A 21,937-nucleotide genomic window follows, 5' to 3' on the forward strand; every position below is an offset into this window, starting at 1 on the left:
CGCAAGAGGCTCTGCATTGGGCATGGAGCCTGCTTAAGATTCTCTCATTCTCTCTCTCTTAATCCCTCTGCCCCTCTCCCACTCGCTCTCTCTTGAAAAAAAAAAAAAAGGCAGAAAAGAAAGAAAATGTGATTCCAGAATGTGTTAGAGGCAAAACTTTTTCCAACCTTCCCTTGCTTTTTTGATAATCATGGAGTAAACAGTTTATATCCATAAATTTGTTCTTCATTACAAATCTTATGATTCAGGATAAAGGATGGCTTGAATGAAGGCATTCTCATCCGTATTACGCTCTTCAAGTCTTTCTCCAAAGTATAAGGGCTAAGCTGTGATGCCTAAGCTAATGGGCTCTCCCCACTGCTTCCATTTATGTGGTTGCTTGCTAACATAAATTCTCTGATGATTAGTAAGGGGTAAGTGCTGATGGAAGGCTTTTCTACATTTAGTATATTCACTTGTGTTTCTCTATTGTGCATTCTCTGATGTTGAGCCGTCGCTGAATCATGGTGTACAGTCCTCCCACATTCCTTATATTCACAGGGCTTTTCCTCAGTATGAATTACCTGATGTTGTATCAGTTGTGAGCAATGACTGAAGGCCTTCCCACATTTCTTACATTCATATGGCTTCTCACCCGTATGAATTCTATAATGTACCGTGAGATGTGAGACCCGTTTGAAAGCCCTACCGCATACCCTACATTGGTAGGGTTTCTCTCCAGTGTGAATTCTCTGATGTTGCTTAAGTTGTGAGCTCACCCTAAAGGCCTTCCCACATGCCTTGCATTCATAGGGTTTCTCACCAGTGTGGATTCTCTGATGACGAATAAGAGTTGAGCCTTGATTAAAGGCCTTCCCGCATTCCTTACATTCATAGAGTTTCTTGCCTGTATGAACAGTCTGATGTTGAATCAACTGAGACCGATGACTAAAGGTCTTCCCACATTCCCTGCATGCATAGGGTTTTTCACCAGTATGGATTCTATAATGTACTTTAAGATGTGAGATCCTATTGAAGGCCTTGCCACAGTCCTTACATTGATAGGGTTTCTCACCAGTATGAATTCGTTGATGTTCAATCAGCTGTGAGCTTCGACTGAAGGCCTTTGCACAATCCTTACATTCATAAGGTTTCTCACCAGTATGAACTCTCTGATGTTGTATAAAATTTGAACCAGAATTGAAAGCCTTTCCACATTCATTACATTCATAGGGTTTCTTGCCAGAGTGAATATTCTCATGTTGTATTAATCGTGAGCCATATTTAAAGGCCTTGCCACATTCCTTACATTTATAGGGTTTCTCATTAGTATGAATTCCTTGATGATTAATAAGGAAGTCTTCCTGCCAGAAATCTTTTCTACAGTCATCATATCCATAGGGCTTTTGTCCAGTATGAATTTTCTGATAAAAAGGAAATGATGGTGCTTGTTGGTTGAAAGTAGACGTTTCTTCATCATTGACTATCACTGGACTCAGATGTCCATCTGAATTTCCCTGTTGTCTGCATTCCCAATCATCTTGGAACCTCGAGCACGCAAGACCGTAACTTGCAAGGCTTTCCATTATCTCCCACTGTGGTGACTGTACCTCATAAATATGCTGCTTTGGAGAGGATACCTTAGTATCATACCTGGAGTCCAATTCTGGGGGGGGGAGGAAAAAAAAAAGCATGTGTTTTTTTCCCTTTTCCAGAAAAAGGAACTTCTATAGTAAAACCAGAAAATCCAGACTCATGATTATACTTATAAGCTCTTGAACGTGGCTAGGCAATTAGAAAACAGATATGCAAAACAGAAAGAGAGGAAATACCATAAATTGAGATGAAGTAGTCAGAAGGAGGTTATAAGAATAGCTCTAAAATGTTAGTGTGGATCAGAATCACCTCTGAACCATGTTTTTTTTTTTTTTTTTTTAATGTTTATTTATTTTTGAGAGAGAGAGAGACAGAGCAAGTGGGGGAGGGGCAGAGAGAGAAGGAAACAGAATCTGAAGCAGACTCCAGCTCTGAGTTGTCAGCACAGAGCCCGACGTGGGGCTCGAACTCATGAACAGCGAGATCATGACCTGAGCCAAAGTCGGACGCTTAACTGACTGAGCCACCCAGGCACCCGATCTCTGAACCATGTTTTTTAAAAAGATGAATGTTTCAGGGTGCCTGGGTGGCTCAGTCGGTTAAGTGTCCGACTTTGGCTCAGGCCACGATCTCGAGGTTCATGGGTTTGAGCCCTGCTTCAGATATGTGTCTGCAGCCTGCTTCAGATATGTGTCTCCCTCTCTCTCTCTGCCCCTCCCCTGCTCACTCTCTTTCCCTCTCTCTCAAAAATAAACATTAAAAAAGAAAAGGATGTTTCTGTGGAACCCTAGAAACATAAACTAGAGTGACAAAGAAATCACTGGTTGCCTGGGGTTGGGTGTATGAGCAATTGTGAGGGAAAGTGCACAAGGGAGCTTTTCAGGGTGATGAAAATGTTCTCTAGCCTGTGCTGACAGTTACACAAGTATACACATGTGTCCATACTCACCAAACAGTATACTTCAAATGCATGCCATTGTACTGAATGTAAATTATACCTCAATAGAGTGGATTTTAAAAAACGATGGGGAGGGGTGCCTGGATCTTCATCTGGCCGGAGGGACACGATGACGCATCTGCCTGCCAGGGGAGGTGGCAGGATGGGGGGCTGGTCGCACATGTCCACTGAAAGTTATAGTAACACAGCTATGGTCTTCTGCTGTGATGCTTTCTACCTCTGAAGTTCAGCTGAACACAAGGCTTAGACCTAGTGTCTACTAAACCCGTCTCTTCTGGACCTTTACAGTGCCTAAATGTGACCCTGGAAAAAGGAAGGTCTTGTTCCTTGTTTAGAGGATTAGGCCCCAATTGAATGGAGGTGGCTTCTTCCAGAGCAACATTCTTTGCTGCTGATTCAAACTGTGAGGAAAAGTCGAATGATGTAGTAGATCCTCATTTTACCCGTCACATGACTTCAGCTGCAGTGGCCTGTTTTACTATACTCACAGCAACCAAACCCATTTGGCTAAGAAAGAACTGGTTACAGCTTGATACAAGGAACTATGAAAAACAAATGGGTACTTTTTAATGTGCTCATAAAGTGTAGCAGACACATGCCCAAAGAAGACTTTATAGGAGGAGGTCAGCCTCGGGTAGTGGCATTTCACAGAACTTTATTCATTTGGTTATTTGTAGAAGTATTAAGCAAAAACTACTAGAATAAAAGATTACTTTGATAATGGAAGATGATGAAGAGTCTGTGAAAGAAATACCAAATTTTGTGGGAATGATGCTGCTGTTCTCTCAAAAACTTGTGCTATGGGGCACCTGGGTCGCTCAGTTGGTTAAGCATCTTGACATCAGCTCAGGCCATGATCTCACAGTTCGTGGGTTCGAGCCTTGCTTCGGGCTCTGTGCTGACAGCTCAGATCCTGAAGCCGCTACAGACTCTGTGTCTCCCTCTCTCTCTCAAAAATAAATAAACATTACCAAAAAAAAACCACAACAAAAAAAAACTTGTGCTATAACCATACAGCATTCATGTAAAATTATAAGAACAAGACTAGGTGAAGAGGGCACCAAGTACGTATAGATATTTTTTCCAGACACCATGTGTGGTTGTTCAGAAGAAAGGTTTTGGGTCTCTTCACTGTGGTCTAACAACTCTAGTGAGACAGATTCCAAATACCGTCATTATGATGGCGACCTATGAACTGGTGGCTGACCTACTCAACAGTTAGCAACATCTGACTGCCATCCTATAAAGGACAATCAAAAGGTTGCAGTGGAACATGGAAAACTGAAGCCAGCTTGGTAGAAAGAGAAGACTAGTTTGGGAACATGTAACTATGCCCAAATGTGAGTTTGGTTTTAGGATTAAAGTAATGACACATTACTTGCTTTTTGGGCAACGTGGGAAGAACTTTGGCTGCCTCTAAGGACATGCCATTAAAAACACTGTCTCAAAAAACCAAAAAACAAAAAGCAAATGCAGCCCTTGGGTGGCTCAGTCAATTATGTGTCCAACTCTTTGATTTTGGCTCAAGTCATGATCTCACAGTTTGTGAGATAGAGCCCCACACTGGGCTCCATGCTGACAGTGTAGAACCTGCTTGGGATTCTCTCTCCCCCTCTCTCTGCCCCTCCCCTGCTTGTGCACTCACCTCTCTCTCAAAATAAAAAAAATAAACTTAAAAAGAACTGCAAAATAGCAACAATAATATGAGATCTTCTGTATCAATTTCATGTTTTCGTGAGCAGCCTGGCAGAGTATTTTAAAGTTTAACCAATGGAACAGGACAGACAGGCCAGAAATAAACCCCCATGCATAAGATTAAATGATCCTTGATAAGGGTGCCAAGACCTCATGATGAGAAAAAGACAGTCTCTTTAACAAATGGTTCTGATGAAATTGGATACCCACATAGGGGAAAAACCTCATGACATTGCATTTGGCAATGATTTCTTAGATAGAGTACTAAAAGCCCAGGCAAAAATAGACAAAAATAGACAAAAGCAAAAATAGACAAATGGGACTACATCAAACTTAAAAACTTTCACTATGAAAGGAAACAATCAAAAAAGTAAAAGGCAACCTTCAGACAGAAGAAAATATTTGCAAATCACATATCTGATAAGGGGTTAATATCCAGCATATATAAAGAACTCTTCCAATTCAACAACAAAACTACCCTATTAAAAAACTGGCAAAGGACTTGAACAGACATTTCCCCAAAGATATACAATTGAGCAAGCATTTGAAAACATGTTCAACATCACTACTCATCAGAGAAACACAAATCAAAACTATAATGAGATATTGCCTCAAAGCCATTAGGATGGCCACTATCAAAACAAAACTAAACGAAAATAACAAGTGTTGACGAGGATGTGGAGAAACTGGAATCCTTGTGCCCTGTTGGTGGGAATGTAAAATGGTGTGATCACTATAGAAAACAGTATGGAGATTCCTAAAAAAATTAAAGTGGTGCCTGGATGGCTCAGTCGATTAAGTGCTGGACTCTTGATCTCAGCTCAGGTCATGATCTTGTGGTTTGTGAGCTTGAGACCAACATCTGGCTCCCTGCTGGCAATGCGGAGCCAGCTTCAGATCCTCTGTCCCCCTCTTTCTGCCCCTCCCCTGCTCGTGCGTGCACATGCATGACCTCGCTCTCTCTCTCCCCCTCAAAAATAAACATTAAAAATAAAAAAGAAAACAGAGAAGGGTGGAAGACCACAGGGTGATAAAAATATGAGGGAACTAGATAATCATGATATTGCACAACACTGTGAACGTACCAAATGCCAATGTACTACACACTTTACAATGGTTAAAAAGGTGAATTTTGTTATGTATATCTTACCATGATTTTTTTTTTTTAAATTAAAAAGAGAAGAGGCAAAAAAAAAAAAGAGAAGGGGCACCTTGGTGGCTCAGTTGATTAAGCGTCCAGCTCTTGATTTTGGCTCAGGTCATGATCTCACAGTTCATGGGTTCAAGCACCACATCAGACTCTGTGCTGACAATACACAGAGCCTGCTTGGGATTCCCTGTCTCTCCTCTCTCTGCCCTCCCCCTGCTCTTTCTCTCTCTCTCTCCCTCTCACAAAATAAATTAATTAATTAAAAAAAAAAAAAGAGCATTGGGTGTCTGAGTTGGCTCAGTCGGCTGAGCGTCCAATGCTGACTCGGGTCATGATCTCACGGCTTGTGAGTTCAAGCCCCATGTTGGGCTCTGTGCTGACTGCTCAGAGCCTGGAGCCTGCTTCGGATTCTGTGTCTCCCTCTCTCTCTCAAAAACAAACATTAAAAAATTTTTTTAAAAAAGAGCACTTTCCAGAAAAAATATAAATTACCACAATTGACTCAAGAAATGCAACAGGTGAATGTTTAGATTCAGTATTCAGAACTAGGAAATCTATTCATATAATCCAGACTTGACAGATTAAAAAAGAAAACTTAATATGAAAAGGTGGATGCTTCTTTAATTAAATATCTCTATCTCATTCTTGAATCTAATATTATGCTTCATGAGAAACCACTTACAATATTCCTATTAAGGTTAAGAACAAGATTAGGACATAAACTACCCCCATTAACATTGTTCTGGGGTACTACGTAATCAGCATCTTCGTCAGGCAAAAGAAAACCCAAGTGGTATAAAAATGCAAAAACATTATCACCATTTGCAGATGATATGATTGACTACTTGGAAAATGCGAGTATTACATGAAAGCTATTATAAATAATGAGGAAATCCAGTATGTTGGGTTAATTACAAAATTAATCTGAAGACATGAATGGCTTTTGCCTTATATAAAACAACCAGTTGAACTGTAATAGGGATGCAAGGCCCCCATTTCCAGTAACAGCAATAAATACATAATACCTAGGAATAAATATAATAAGAAATGGACAAGACCCATATAAATAAAACTCTACAACAACCAGGAAATGGACATAAATGAAGGGAAAAGCCTACCATTGTTCTTAAATAGATAAAATCGATTTAAAAAATCAGTTTTCTCCTCAATTAATCTAGAAATTTACTGTGATCTCAGTAAGAATAATTACATGGTTATTTTTTAAACCAGATATTCTAATTCTAAAGTTCAAATGGAAAAACAAATGAGTATAGTCAGGAAAATTCTGAAAAATAAGAATGAGGAGGAACTATCCACCAGATTTTTAAAACCTTCAGTAATTAAAACAATATGGTATCGGTCACGTAGTTAGACAAAGAGATTAACGAGACAGAAACGAAAGTCCACAAATAGATCCAGAGGTAACAGAGCAGATGATAAAGGTGGCTAGGGAAATTAGTGGTGAAAAGATAAAATCAGTTAACAAATGCTGTTTGAATAACTGGGTAACAACCTGGGAAATAACGTGAAATCACATCTTGCACGAAGAATAAACGCCACAGGAATCATTAAGAGCACCATAAATATACTAGAAAAAAAAAATCACAAGAGACTCATTTTATAATGTCAAAGGGGGAGGTCTTCTTTAAACATGATGTAAACCCACACACCTAAGAAGTAAATAAAACTCAGCACATCAATCAAACATATGCTGTCAAACTAAAATGACAAAACAAAAGCAAAACTGACATTATGGGTGTTGTTGGCAGAATAACGGCCTCCCAAAGATCCCCATGTCCTAATCCCCAGAACCTGTGAATATGTTCACACATACAGCTGCACACATCGTCTCTCCTGATGCTCACTCCACACTTGACCTCACTCACTCCCCGAGGCCAACTACCACTTCAACGTGGACGAATCTTCCACATCTGAAGTCACTCTAGCTGCTGTGTGAACAAAACACTTCAGGGGACAAAAATACAAGCAGAGGGATGGGGAGGAGGCTACTGCAATAGTCTAAGCCAGAGATGACGGTGGTGTGGGTGAAGTGGTAGCAGTGGTGTTGGCGAGAAGTGGTTAAATTCTGGACATATTTCAAGGTAGAGCTAACAGGATTTGCTGACAGTCTGGATAGGTATGCGAGAGAGAAAATCCAAGAATGCTTCAAGAGTTTCTTACTTGACCAAGTACAAGAATTGAGTACCCTATTGCTAAAGTGTGGAAGAAAGAGAGAAGAGCGGATTGTTAGGATCAAGGACTCCTCACCGGAAAGTTAAATTCATAGCGCCCCATGAACACTGAAGTGGACATGATGAGAAGGCAGTTGGATAAGTATGTGGAGTTTAAAGGAGAAGTTGAAGACGATGGAAATGTTCTGTATCTGCACTGCGTCCCGTAGACACAAGCCAGCCAGAGTGGTTATTGGATATTTGAAATGGGGCAAGTGTAACTGAGATACTGATTTTTTAAATGTGTTTAACTGCAATGAATTTGAATTACAATGTCCACATGGGGCTCCACGATGGACAACATAGGTATGAATGGTATTTAAAGCACAGTAATGGAAAAAAATATATAATAAAGCAAAGTAATGGAGAAGGTTCTGAGGAATGAAAATAAACAGGGAAGAAGAAACCCAAGTCTGAGCCCCAGGTGCTCCAACATTTAAAGAAAGCGAGAAGATTCACCAAAGGAGGCTGAGGACGCTTCAACCAGGTAGGCAAGGACAAGAGGCAGTGATGACCCGGATACACAGAGATGTCTCAGGAAGAAAGGAACCACCTGACAGGCTAGAACAGATGGTAACTTGGACCTGGCCTCTGAGTCGGGCACCTCGAAGGGAAAATTTTCCAACTCCAAGCTCCTGCTTCCTCGTGCCCCCGCTAGATGGGTATATGCAGCGGCTTCTTTCCTCCCACGCAGGCTTCACTCACCTGGGCACAGGCCTCCTGCTGCTGCTTTCTCCACCATCCAGGGCTCCTTGCCTTGCTCCAGGAAGGAGATCACATCAGGTTTGGAGATGGCGAGACCTGGATGGGAGAGAAAACATGCCACCCAGTTATGGCGTGGGGCCCCCAGAATTCAGATCCAGGATCTGGTCATCGAGCAGGAGAGACCAGAGGAGGCCTGACAGTCCCCTGCAGGTTGGGGAAGATACAGTGTCGGCCCATGGAGCTGTTTTTTGACCACTGAAAAGGTACCCGGAAATTGATAAGGAAGGAACGGATAACATCCAAACTAATACACCAGGTCCCCTTACCCAGTGAGACCAGGTTGCTGTACGTCTCCAACATCACGTCTCTGTACAAATCCCTCTGAGCAGGTGCCAGTCGTTCCCATTCTTCTTGGGAGAAGACTACGGCCACATCCCTGAACAAGTCTGACTCCTGAAACAACAGGCAGGTTTGTTATCTGCAAACTTCAAGGAAATGTTTCTTGATGGGATGAGAGGAGACAGAGGCAGTCTCTGCAGGAATGGGGTGCTCAGGTGAAAAGGAGGCTGGGGTAGGAGGCCTCCAATGTGAGCAGGTGACAAGAGAGGGTGGGCATGAGGAAAACAGTGTTGAAATGTTGTTGAACATTCTTTTTACTACAAACCAAAGCTCTGGCCACAGATCTGGGAGGAAAATTAAAAGCCAGCTAAGTGGAGTTTTCCCCAGTGTGACAAACTTTATAAAATAGCATGCTGCCCACTCTGTCCTTGGCATATAAAAATTCTCAACTAAAGACCTGTAATTTCAACTTCTATGCAGCAACAACAAACCAAACCAACAATGTCTGATAGACTTACCCCCAAATGTTTTACTGAAGAAATGTTTCTATCTTAGAAAATAGGATATTTGTATAAATTGAGAATTAGTTGAAGATATAGGTTCATCATGATGTCAACATATCAAAGCATTCTTCCTTAGGAGAAAACTCTTAAATTAAGATTATTTTCATTAGCTGTACAATTTTCTACCAAGTGAAAAAATGACTCATCCATTCTCTTATTTTGGAGGCAGAGGTTGGATCAGATCTCTGAAGGCTCTTCGAAGCTCAGACTACCTAGATTCCGAAAAATTCATCCATCGGGCTGGTTATCTCACAACCCCCACATCTGCACTTCTCTTGGTCTTAAGGTGAAGAAGCTGTTGAAGAATGATCCACATTCAAATGCTCTGTTCAACCTTAAAGTGGACCTCACTTCTGGTGTCTAACCTCTCAGATTCCCGGCGAAGCCTAAGTTACACACCCAGTCATCAATCCCTCCCAAAGCAGGAGATCGTGCCTCACCCTGAAATTGAAACCAACCAAGACCAGTTCCCATGCTTTTCCGTGTCAGTTATCACAAGTATCCATCTCTATTTCATCCACCCTTGGTTCTCATTTTATACAAGGAAATGGATCCCTGCTCCATCTAGCCTCCTGGCACAATATCACACTATCACATGTGGAATGCTGTACAGAACGAATCCGTGGGCAGTAGTCAGAGTAGAGGGGGGCAGTGGGAGAGGGTACTAGCTACCTGGTCTTTTTAGTCCCTAAAATGGGAACCTCTGAAAACCAGATTCTTGGATGAAATCCAGGTGGGAAGCTTCAAGATAAAGAAAGCAAATATTTACACAACTTTAAGACTCACAAGGGACATGACTTTTAGAATGTCATGGGCTGACTGGTCCTCCTCCTGGTTCCTCTCTTGGGGAAGGGCAGAGTCCTGAGATGGCAGAGCTGGGGGAGGAAAGAACAAACATGAGAGGCCAAGCTTGCCTTACAGCTCCCAGAATGCCGTGGTTACAAGTCCCTGCCTTCTTACGCCCCACTCCCCACAAGAATTGCAGTTGGATCACAGTGGCCCTTACCCAACTCCAGGAAAGACAGCATCAGCTGTTGCCACGTGACAGGGAACCAGTGGCCCTTTCTCTCCGATTTCCCCTAAATATCCAGAGAATTCCACCTTGTTACTGATGCAAATCTGTGGCAGGGAGCTCAGTCCTGGTCCAGTGACTAAGGCCACATGGTGTCCCAAGGACAAGAAAGACTGTTCTCAGACCAGGGAGCACAGCCTACCTCATCAGCATCAGCCCAGCCCACAATGAAGCCTTCCCAGAAACAGACCATCTAACTCTCTCATGCCCACCTTCAGAGGTCTCCCTGGCTCTTTACCCAACTTCCAAATTCACCAAGAACCTTACAGCCCTACCTAAGGCCTAGTGGACATCACTTTGTGGACCTTGCCTTGAGTCAATAAAAGGGGTGTGGGTGCAGTGGGCAAATCATTACCATCACATACACAGGCCTCTGTACAGAGACACAGCAGCGAGCAAAGCTGTGTGCACAGTATTTACTGAAAAACAGAACAAAAATTAGTACCTAGCAGTCCACAAGTAGGCAAGTTGTTGAATCACTTTTGGCCCAGCCGTATGATGGAACACCAAATAACTATCAAAACTGATGGGGGGGGCAACATTAACTTACAAGGAAAGACATTCACAAGCAATCTCTTTATACAACATGAGAACATTCCGGAAAAGAGGTCAAACCCACTCTCCTACTGGCACATGGGCTTACAAAAACAACTGGAATAAAAACATCCAAGTATTAAGAATCATGTCATTTAACCACTTTGTGAGTTCATCATTAAACCAGTACTATTGTCGAAAGGAACTTAGAACAATGCCTTGCATGTTACAAATATTTAATTCTAAGTAATGTGTACATGAAACAATTGGTAACATGTCATAGGAGGTTTTTTTTTTTTATTATGACCACTGTTTTAGCATTATCTGTAATAGCTTTGTAATATTTTATTACAAGAGTGGCCCATGATTGACCCAACCGTTTCCCCACTGTTGGACAAGGACTATTTTACAAGATCATCTAAAATGTTCTCAAATTTCAGTCTCCGCTTCTAAACTAGTGGTGTTAAATCTTTTGAAGTTTTGCAATTCTTTGAGAATCTTATCAAACAAGACTCCATCCCAAACTTAAAAAAAAAAGGGGGCGGGGCACGAGTAAGAATGACTGTAAAACATCCACCAGCATTTCCAGGAAGTCAGGTCCCCTTCACACCCACCTAAGTGGTCCACAGATGGGGGCTATGAGCCGGGACGCGGAAAGGGGGCGCTCGCTGCGGGGGGGGGGGGGGGGGGGGGGGGGGAGGGGTACGCCGCGGAGGCCGATGGGAAATGTAGTCCAGATCCCGGAAAGCCGCAGACCGACGCGGGGGCGAGACGTTCCGGTTCTTCCCAGGCCCGAGAGCCGCCTGGCCGTGGCGCCCGCTCCCGCACGGACCCCGGAGAGCCTGGCAAGCTCCAGAGCCCCTCACCTGCCTCCTCTTCGAATCCAGGTACCACCGTGGCCGCGCTCCCCGCAGGCCCGGGTGCGCTTCCTCCTCGGTATCGGCGGACCCGCCGCCTGAAGCCGGAAGATGGCGCAGGCGCACAACGCCCCGCGGACGCTGCCTCGCGAGTGGGCCAACGCCGCAGTCTCTTCTGGGAAACGTAGTTTCTGGGCGCAGAGGCACAGCCAGGCCTCAAAGCCGGATCTCGCGATGTTTCGGGGTGGGCGTGGCTCCGGTGTGCCCGCGTGTGTGGCGGGACTTGCGGGACTCGAGGAAGAGTGTTCAAGTCTCCGCGTGGCTGCGGGCGGGTTTGCGCGTCAGGTGCTTAGTGTGTGTGCCGTCGCGTCTTGCGTGGCCGCTGCGGTGTGTGTCGTGTGGTTCGGACCTGTCGTTGGGTCTGACTGGGACCGTGCCACTCCGGGAACACGCTCGTGTGTGACCGTCAAAGTGTCTCATTCGTTACATCATCGTTTCCGCGCGGAGCGGCCACTTTACCAGAAGTTTCGGAAGGAGAAAAACTCCCGAGTTTATCCGGTAACTAACTTTAAACGTCATTACATATGTTGAAATAAATGTAGGTTATGAAGGAGAGTGCGGAATAAGCAAAAACGTTTTTTAAGTTTATTTTATTTTTTTAAGTTTTTAATGTCTTTTTTTTTTGAGAGAGAGGCACACACAGAGTGTGAGCGGGGGAGGGGCGGAGAGAGAGGGAGACACGGAATCCAAAGCAGGCTCCAGGCTCCGAGCTGTCAGCACAGAGCCCGATGTGCGACTGGAACCCAGGAACCGTGACATCATGACCTGAGCCGAAGTCGGAGGCTCAACGGACTGAGCCACCCAGGTGCCCCTTTTTTATTTTTATTTGTAATCTCTACAGCCAACTCAGGAGGCTTGAGCACAAGACCCCAACATCAAGCGTCGCATGCTCTTCCCACTGAGCCAGATGGATGCCCAGCAGAAATGTTTTAAACAAGATGACAAGGAGTTTCCGCTTGTGGGGGACAGCTCTAGGCCGAGTCCCCCAGAACCACAGGCAGTTGGACCTCTGTGTGCAAAAGTCTGAAAAGCTCCTAGACCTTACGCATCCCCAAACGGCGTGGTCCAGTGTGGTCGAGCTTCCCATGCCCTGGAGGCTGGTCAGGCGGTGTGAGGCCTGATCCCTGAGTGAGGAAGCCTTACTCTGCCCACGCGGTACAGTTGTCCTTGAGCTGGCCTGGAGTCCAGAGCTCCTGTCTCTCCAACTGGTCTTGTTTCCCTCACACCATGTAATCTGTCATCTTCTTTTGAATCATTTCATCTGACATTTGCCCGTGTCTGCATTGTTGCACGTCTCAAGGACGTCTGCGCCTCCAAGTTAACTTAGAAATTTAACTTAAACCTGATAAAAATGCCAATACTGTTTTCCCCCTTGGAAATAGATAAGTTGATAAAAATGTCCAAATAAAAAAAAAAAGAATGCCTAGGAATAGGAATGTTCTGAAAAAGAAAAGCTGAGAAGGTGTGCTAAACCTGCCAGATAGTAAAACATTCTAAAAAGTTTCCATAATTTATTTTTTTAATGTTTATTTTTATTTTTGAGGGAGAGAGAGAGAGAGAGAGAGAGAGAGAGAAACAGAATCCAAAGCAGGCTCCAGGCTCCGCGCTATCAGCACAGAGCCCAACACAGGGCTTGAACTCACAAACCGTGAGATCATGACCTGAGCTGAAGTCAGACGCTCAACCGACTGAGCCACCCACGCGCCCCAAAAATGGACTTTTTAATAAATAACCTTGGGGAATAACTGGATAGTCATTTAGAAAAAACTAAAATTGGGTTCATACTTCAAATCATGCAAGAGAATAAACTCGAACAAATTGCTCAGAGGTCTAAATTCATACAAGTACCAGAAACGTACAGAGTTGAATTCCACTGCAGCCTGGATATATGAAAAGACTTTCTAGCAATGATACAAAAATCCAGACTTAAGACTGCTACCTTTGAGAACGTAAAACTAAAGCACTTTTGTGTGGCAAAATACACCGTAAGCAAAGGTTAAAGACAAATGACAGGCAGAGAATGTTTACAACCTTGTATATATATATCAGATAATATATAAAGACGAAAAACTGCAAGCAACTTCTGAACTCAATTTAGAAGATTTGTTTTTGTCGTAACATAGGTGTAGTGATTTGGAAACTATTTTATATGTACCATAGAATTAAATGAATGAATAAATGTATTGATGGGAGCCAGTGTTTTACTGTGGGACAAGAGAGATCTAGAAGATGATGGAAGGTGAGAAAGAAACTGTGATGTTCAACTGGTATAAACTCATGATGAAAAATGTGGGTGTATGGGGCACGTGGGCGATTCAGTGCGTTGAGCGTCTGACTCTAGATTTTGGCTCAGGTTGTGATCTCACGGTTCATGAGATGAAGCCTCGAGTGAGGCTCTGCGCTGACATCCGGGAGCCTACTTGGGATTCTCTCTCTCCCTCGCTCTCAGCTCCTCTCCCACAGGTATGCGCGCACAAATGTCTCTCTGTCTCTGTCTCTGTCTCTCTCTCTCTCTCAAGTATTCTTTTAAACTAAGAAAACTATGTATGAGTAAAGTATGGACATTAGTTAATAATAATATATCAATGTTGGCTCGATAACTAACAAAAGCATCATACTAAAGTAAAGTGTTAACAGTAGGTACAGGGCATTTGGGAACTTTGAACTATCTGCAGTTTTTCTGTAACTCAAAAACTTCTAAAATAAAAAAGCTTAAACTTCTTCATTAAAGTCTTACTATTTCTTCTGGAAAAAAAAAATGTGTTTGTGTATTTTCTATTTGGTGAATGGGCCTGGAAGCAATGATGCCCTGTAGCAATGAGCATAAACCTAATGCCCAGACCTTGGTTTCTGAATATCATTCTCTAGAAAAAATAAACCAAAGCTTCCTGGAGAAGTATCTGATCTCAGGACTGGGGCAGGGAACGTACACAATGAGTATAGGATATCTTCTTGTGCCAAAAAACATAGGGAAATGCTCAAAAAGCAGGGAGGATTGTCTGCTTTGAACTATGATAGTGTAATTGCACTACACCTGCCATCGCATTCTAAACAAGAAGCTAGATAATGTGTAGGAAACAAGTCTTTTCAGATGTTGGACAGCAAGTAGTGCGAGACTTGGATCCCTGAGAGAAGGGAAATAAGTGAGATTCTATCATCGCAGTGGCTTTCCCTTGGAAGACACACTATACACCGCAGAGCAGAGAGGAGGAACCAAGGCAGAGCACTGATTTGCTAAGTTGACACAACAGTTTTGGGGAAATGAAGTGACTGGAATTCATGGGGGCAGAGTGTGGAAGAGGAGTGGAGTTGGTATTTCCACCAAACAAGACCTACGTACCTATGGGCGAGGCCATGCTACCTCCGCCCTCTGAATTGTGGATGAGCCAATATGGTGAAACCTTGGAGAATGCATATTTGGAGACAGACATTTGCTTCATGATACCGCAGAGGTCACAAGCCCTCATGGAAACAGAACCAAAGACAGAGAGTCTGGGCTGGGATCTGGAAGAGATAGGGTGTGAGGGTTTGCAGAGAAGAAGGTCACTGGGCCATTCCAGACATATCCAAGAAATGACCACAGAGAATAGAATTAACATCAGGACCTTTGGACAGGCCTGTAGAGTGGGTGGGTTGGCTGGACCTCCTGTGGCTGTGAGCATTAGGCAGAGAGATGACCTACCTGGGAACACATTTGAGCTGGGCCACAAAGCCCTAACGCGCTGAAGGCAAGGAGTCCCGGGTCCCCAAGTACGGGCGGGTAGAATGGCCAGCTGGTGCGGCCTGACTGGACTTAGATCTCAGGCAGGCAAAGGGGGCCGCCTTCTCTACTTGTCCCAACTTGTGGGATCAGGACTACATTTCCTATAAGTGACTGTGGCTCCAGGCCCACCATCTACCCCTCCCACTGGATGTGCACGTCAGGCCTGATCTAGGAATAGAATGGTACTAGAGGGGCATGGGAGAAGGGATTGGATTCTGTATATATGTTAAAGGTGGAGCTAACGGGATTCACAGATTTACTGGGTGGAGTAGCAAGAGACTGGGAGTAGTGAAGGATAACGCCAGGGAATCCTGAGACAAGTAACTGGAAGAACAAACATCACCAACCGAGAGAGGAAAACACGCACGGAGAGGAGCACATCTTTGGGGGTGAGATTGGGTGTTTGGTTTCAAATGCAATAGTTTGACGTGTTTGTTAGACATACAAGTGGCAACGTGGAGGATCATTTTAGGGGCAGAGTCTGGGCTAGAATCTTAGGAAATATTTTTATCGTGTAGCTAATGTATATTGTGATGTACTGAGGCAAATCAATGTTTTTCATTTATCCTCTCTACCTTTTTTTTTTTTGCTCAAAAGTTGTTTTCCTACCCTAAGTTATGAATGTTCATCTTTATTTTTCCGTAGAACTCTATGAGGATATTAAAAAATATCCTGTAATTTGTTATACCATAGAGTGTGATGAATCAATGCTATCTGTAATACTTGTACTTTGGAGATTTATTAAAGTTTCCCTCATCTATAAATGATTGATTGTAAATATCACATGGTTATTTTATTTTTTTTTTTTAATTTATTATTTTTTTTTATTTATTTTTGGGACAGAGAGAGACAGAGCATGAACAGGGGAGGGGCAGAGAGAGAGGGAGACACAGAATCGGAAACAGGCTCCAGGCTCCGAGCCATCAGCCCAGAGCCCGACGCGGGGCTCGAACTCACAGACCGCGAGATCGTGACCTGGCTGAAGTCGGACGCTTAACCGACTGCGCCACCCAGGCGCCCCTCACATGGTTATTTTAAAAGAATGACTGGGGCGCCTGGGTGGTTCAGCTGGTTAAGCGTCCGACTTTGGCTCAGGTCATGATCTCACTGTTCGTGGGTTCGAGCCCCACATCCAGCTCTGTGCTGACAGCTCGGAGCCTGGAGCCTGCTTCAGATTCTGTGTCTTCCTCTCTTTCTCTGCCCCACCCACCCCCCGTCTCAAAAATAAACATTTACAAAAAAATTTTTTAAGTAAAAGAATGACTATTTTTTTCCCCTATACATAGTACTTCTCTTTCATATCTCTTTGTTTAATTTTAATAGTACTCTGATGTGTTGGGTCATTTGGATCTATTTTTTATTCTTTGATGTGGTCTCATAATTTTAATTTCTTTGATGTTTGCATTAGATACCTACTGCTGCATAACATATTACCTTAGAACTTAATGGCTTAAACAATGGTCAGCACTTACCATCTCTCACAGTGTCTGTGAGTCAGGGTTTCAGGAGCAGTTTAGCTGCGTGTAGTCAAGATGTCATTTGAAGGCTTAAATGGGGCCAGAATCTCTGCTTCCAGGTGCTCCATTCACATGGCTGGCAAATTGGCGCTGGCTTTTGACAATAGGCCCTGTTCCATTCCATGTAGGCCTCTCCATATGGCTGATTGTTTGTTATTTAGTTTGTTTGTTTGTGAGAGAGAGAGAGAGAGAGAGAGAGAAAGAGAGAGAGAGCCCAAGCAGGGGAGGGGGCAGAGGGAGAGAGAGAGAGAGAGTGTGTCTTAAGCAAGCTGTATACTCAACATGGAGCCTGACGCAAGGCTCGATCTCATGACCCTGGGATCATGTCCTGAGCCAAAATCAAGAGTCAGACACTCAACCAACTGAGCCACCCAGGTGCCCCTGGCTGATTGTCTTTGTGACATGGTGGCTGGTTTCCCCTAGAATAAGTGATCCAGAAGCTACAATGTCTTTTATGGCCAAGCCTCTTACCGGCTGTCACAGAAGTCACATGCCACCATACTCTGTTGGTCGCATAGACCAGACTGAATCACTGTGGATGGAGACTACACACTGGCGTGAATTCTAGGAGGCAAGGATCTTTGAGGGCCATCTTGGAGGTTTGATTACCACAATTTTTTCATCTTAAGAGCACATGAATTTCTGTCTGTCTGTCTCTCTCTCTCTACATATAATTTTTTTTCAGAGAGAGCTGGGAAGAGGGGGAGAGAGAGAGAGAGAGAGAGAGAGCGAGAGAATCTCAAGCAGGCTCCACACCCAGCATGGAGCCCAATGTAGCGCTCAATCCCACAACCCTGGGATCATGACCTGAGTTGAAATCAAGAGTCAGATGTTCAACTGACTGAGCCACACAGGTGCCCCTACACGAACGTCTTGATGCCTCCCCATTCTATCAAATCCACAGTTGCCATGCCAACCACTTCCCGAGAGATTGTCACTCTCCCTGTAAAGTCTCTTGAACCAAAGCACGTGCCGAAAAACTCCAGCTCCCCTCTCCTCTAAACCCAGCTAGATTCATGCCTTTGCCACCATTCCTTCTCTTCACAAAGGGACCACCAGTTATCACATGAATGGGATCAACTATGGGGAGGCCCTGTCCCATATGGCCAAGCCTCTTGTAGGCAAAGAACAACAATGTGGATTCTAACCCTATCTTAGCTTCTTGCTCCTTGCATGACCATGACTTTAGGCACCACCCGTAACTCTTTGATATACAATCTATATAATGAAGGAAACAAAACTGTGAGTGTGTTTGTTGTTTTTATTTTTCATTAATGGCAATTGTCCAGGATTAACCCTGTGTTCTGCTGTTACTACTGACATTTCTCTATACTGTTTTTCTGGTTTTAATATTGCCTGTTAACCAGAAGAAAACTCAAATATATTTTCAGTACTTTGGTATTTTAATATTTCAAATACATATTTGTAAAGAAAGTTTTATAGATAATATATACTTGAACCCTCTAATTATTTAAGGGGTGTTTTAGTTTTTTTCAAATTTTCAATTATTTTACCTAGATCTCTATTCATCTTTGGCTACTGTCTTCATAGGTTTTGTTATTATCTTTGTGTCTAAGTCTATTCACTCTAGGATTGTGTGACCTTATTTCAGACAACTGTGTATTTTTTTAATCTTTATTTATTTTTAGGGGGGAGGGGCAGAGAGAGGAAAGAGAGAATCCCAAGAAGGCTCCACACTGTCAGCTCAAGCCCAACTTGGAGCTTGATCTCATGAACCATGAGATCATGACCTGAGCCAAAACCAAGAGTCAGATGTTTAACCGACTGAGCCACCCAGGTGCCCTGAACTGTGTGTATTTTTAACCAGACTTATGATGAAGTTGTGCAGCTAAACCACCTGGCAGCACGACTTTTTCATACTAGAAATGTAAGTGTTATCCTTGACTTCTCCCCACCTAATCAGATACCAAAGCCCACTGAGTCTACTTTCCATATAGTTTTTCTCTCCTGGTGAACAGAATTTATTTGCTCAGTAGTATAGATTGAATGTTTATGTCCCTTAAAATTCACGTGTTAAAAGATAATCCCAGTGTGATTGTATTAGAAGGAGGGACCTTTGGGAGATGATAAAGTCATGAAGGTGGAGCCCTCATGAGTGGGATTAGTGCCCTTATAACAGAGGCCCCAGAAAGTTTCCTTGTCTCTTCTACCATGTGAGGGCACAGTGAGATGTCTGTCTATGAACCAGTAAGAGGGCCTTTTCTGTATACTGTGCCCTTAGCATCCCTTCATCTGGATGTTTATCTGTATCCTTCGTCATATCTTTTTATAATAAAAGGGAATGGGAAGTAAACTTCTCCTGAGTTTTGTCAGCCATTCTAGCAGATTAAGCAAATTTGCAGAGGGAGTCATGGGAACCTCTAATTTATAGCTGATTGGTCAGAAGTACGAGTAACAACCGGGGCTTGTGATTGGCATGGTGGGGGAGGGGTAGTCTTAGGGGATTGAGCCTTGAATCTGGGATCTGATACTATCTTTAGGTAGATGGTGTCAGAATGGAGTTAAATTGTAGGACACCCATCTGGGGTTGCAGAATTGCTTGATGTGGGGGAAGAAAAGTCCCTCACATAATCTGCTGTCAGAAGCATACTGAGATGTTCTGTTTGAGCAGTAAAGGAGAAACTCAGGAGGAAGAATATAAGTTGTCTTTACAATAATCTAACAAAATATGTTTGGTGCAGTCAAGGCAGTATCAAGAGGGAACTTTATAGCACTAAATGCTTACATTAGAAATAAGAAAAGGTTGGGGCGCCTGGGTGGCTCAGTCGGTTAAGCGTCCGACTTCGGCTCAGGGCATGATCTCACGGTTTGTGAGTTCGAGCCCCGCTTCGGGCTGTGTGCTGACAGCTCGGAGCCTGGAGCCTGCTTCTGTTCTGTGTCTCCTTCTCTCTCTGTCCCTCCCCAACTTGTGCTCTGTCTCTCTATGTCTCTCAAAAAATAAATAAATGTAAAAAATTAAAAAAAAAAAAAAAGAAATAAGAAAAGGTCTTGGGCACCAGGGTGGCTTAGTCATTAAGCATCTGACTCCAGCTTAGGTCATGATCTCATGGTTGGTACGTTTGAGTCCCACATCAGGTGAGCTTGAACCCTGCTTCGGGTGAGCTCAGGTCCCGCTTAGGATAAAACACAAACTCAGGTGAGCCCTGCCTGCCTCTCTCTCTCTTTCTCTCTCTCATCCCTCACTCGTGCATTCTCTCTCTCAAAATAAATAAATAAATAAACAAATAAATAAATAAAAGGTCTCAAGTCACTATTCTGAGTTCCTACATCAAGAAACGAGAAGAGTAAAAATAAACCCAAGCCAAGTAGAAGAAAATAAAAGTGAGGTCTTTTGTAGACATAGATAAGCTCTTTCTAAAATTTACATGGAAAAGCATAGGCTCTAAAATAGCTGAAATAATTTTGACAAAGAATAAAATGGGAGAAACTCCCCAATATCAATGCTTACTCTATTGGTACAAGACAGTGTAAAAATGGACATGTAATCAAGATCATCTAGCATAGACAAAGGGATATACACACAGGTCAATGGAACGAAAGAGAATCCAGAAATAAACTCACATAAATATGCGGAACTAATTTTTAACAGTTGTATTGAGATATAATTCACACACCATGCATTCACCTATTCAAAATGTACAATTTAATGTCTTTTAGTATATTCACGAGATTGTATAACTCACCACAATCTAACTTGAAAGTATTTTTGTTGCCACAAAGAGAAAATTAGTGTTCATTCTTTATCCCCTCTCATCAGCCCTAAGCAACATTAATATGCTTCCTATCTCTACAAATTTGCTTATTACGGCTATTTCACAGAAACAGTCACATACTATATGTGCCCCTTTGTTACTGGCTTCTTTCACGTAGTATGATGTTTTCAAGGTTCATCCACGTAGCATATGTTGGCACTTCATTACTTTTATCACTTTTTATGACTGAATAATATGGGCACTTGGGTTGTTTCCACTCTTTGGCTACTACGAATAACGTTGCTATGAACATTTGTGTACTAACTTTGCACACATATTTCCATTTTTCTTAGGCATATACCTAGGACTGCAATTTCTGGGATCATATGGTAACTCTATGTTTAACTATTTGAGGAATTTCTAGAATGTTTTCCAAAGCAGCTGCATCATTGTAAACTCCCACCAGCAATGTATGAGGGATAAATTTCTCCACTTCCTTGCCAACACTTGTTATCTTTGATTTTAGCCATCCTAGTGGGTGTGAAGTGGTATACCACTGTGGTTTTGAATTGCATTTCCCCAAGGACTATGAATGTTGAGTGCCTTTTCATGTGTTTATGCAGCATTTGTATATCTTCTTTGGAGAAATGTCTATCCAAATCCTTTGTCCATTTTTATTTATGTATTATTTTGAGAGACAGTGTACATACATAGGGGAGGGGCAGAGACAGAGAGAGAGAATCCCAAGCAGGCTCTGCACTGTCAGCGTGGAGGCTGATGCAGGGCTTGAAGTCATGAACCGTGAGACAACGACATGAGCCGAAATCCAGAGTGGGTCGCATGACTGACTGAGTCATCCAGGCGCCCCTTTTGTCCATTTTTGTATTTGTATTCGTGTTAATAAGTTGTAAGTGTTCTTTATATATTCTGGATACAAGTCCCTGTCAGATATCTGAACTGATTTTTGACATAGGTACAAAAGCAATTTAATGGAGGAATAGCCTTTTCAACAAAATAGTGCAGGAGCCATTAGACAGTCATGACCAAAAAAGAAAAAAAAAAAAAAAAAAAAGAATTTTGAGCTCATATTAAAAAAAAAAAAAAATTAAATAGCCTTAAATTTGCTCCAAAACTAAGCCCTAAAACAATAAATGTATTGCATCTTCATTGTGACAATTGAAGGCAAAATAAATGAGTCCTCTGTC

At 42.9% G+C, this 21,937-nt stretch overlaps 1 protein-coding gene and 1 pseudogene across 7 annotated transcripts in view; one reads left to right on the top strand and one right to left on the bottom strand.

The window, feature by feature from the left end:
* LOC122207622 (zinc finger protein 582) overlaps positions 1–21,937 on the bottom strand; it is a 122,306-nt gene that overhangs the window by 12,109 nt on the left and 88,260 nt on the right. For 4 of the 7 annotated variants that reach the window (XM_042917702.1, XM_042917706.1, XM_042917705.1 and 1 more), the window contains exons 5-8: positions 10,003–10,091; positions 8,641–8,767; positions 8,315–8,410; positions 85–1,645 (exon numbers count right to left, since the gene is read on the bottom strand). In XM_042917702.1, coding sequence (XP_042773636.1) covers positions 336–1,645; positions 8,315–8,410; positions 8,641–8,767; positions 10,003–10,091 — 1,622 coding nt within the window. In that variant the 3' untranslated portion in view covers positions 85–335. Of the gene's footprint in view, positions 1–84; positions 1,646–8,314; positions 8,411–8,640; positions 8,768–10,002; positions 10,092–11,688; positions 11,788–16,974; positions 17,181–21,937 lie in introns of those variants that run through there. The other 3 variants (XM_042917708.1, XM_042917707.1, XM_042917710.1) reach the window with 3 other exon arrangements.
* Positions 1,823–3,394, top strand: LOC122208765 (annotated as a pseudogene).

Source organism: Panthera leo, chromosome E2 (assembly GCF_018350215.1).
Source record: "Panthera leo isolate Ple1 chromosome E2, P.leo_Ple1_pat1.1, whole genome shotgun sequence".
Taxonomy (NCBI): Eukaryota; Metazoa; Chordata; class Mammalia; order Carnivora; family Felidae; genus Panthera; species Panthera leo.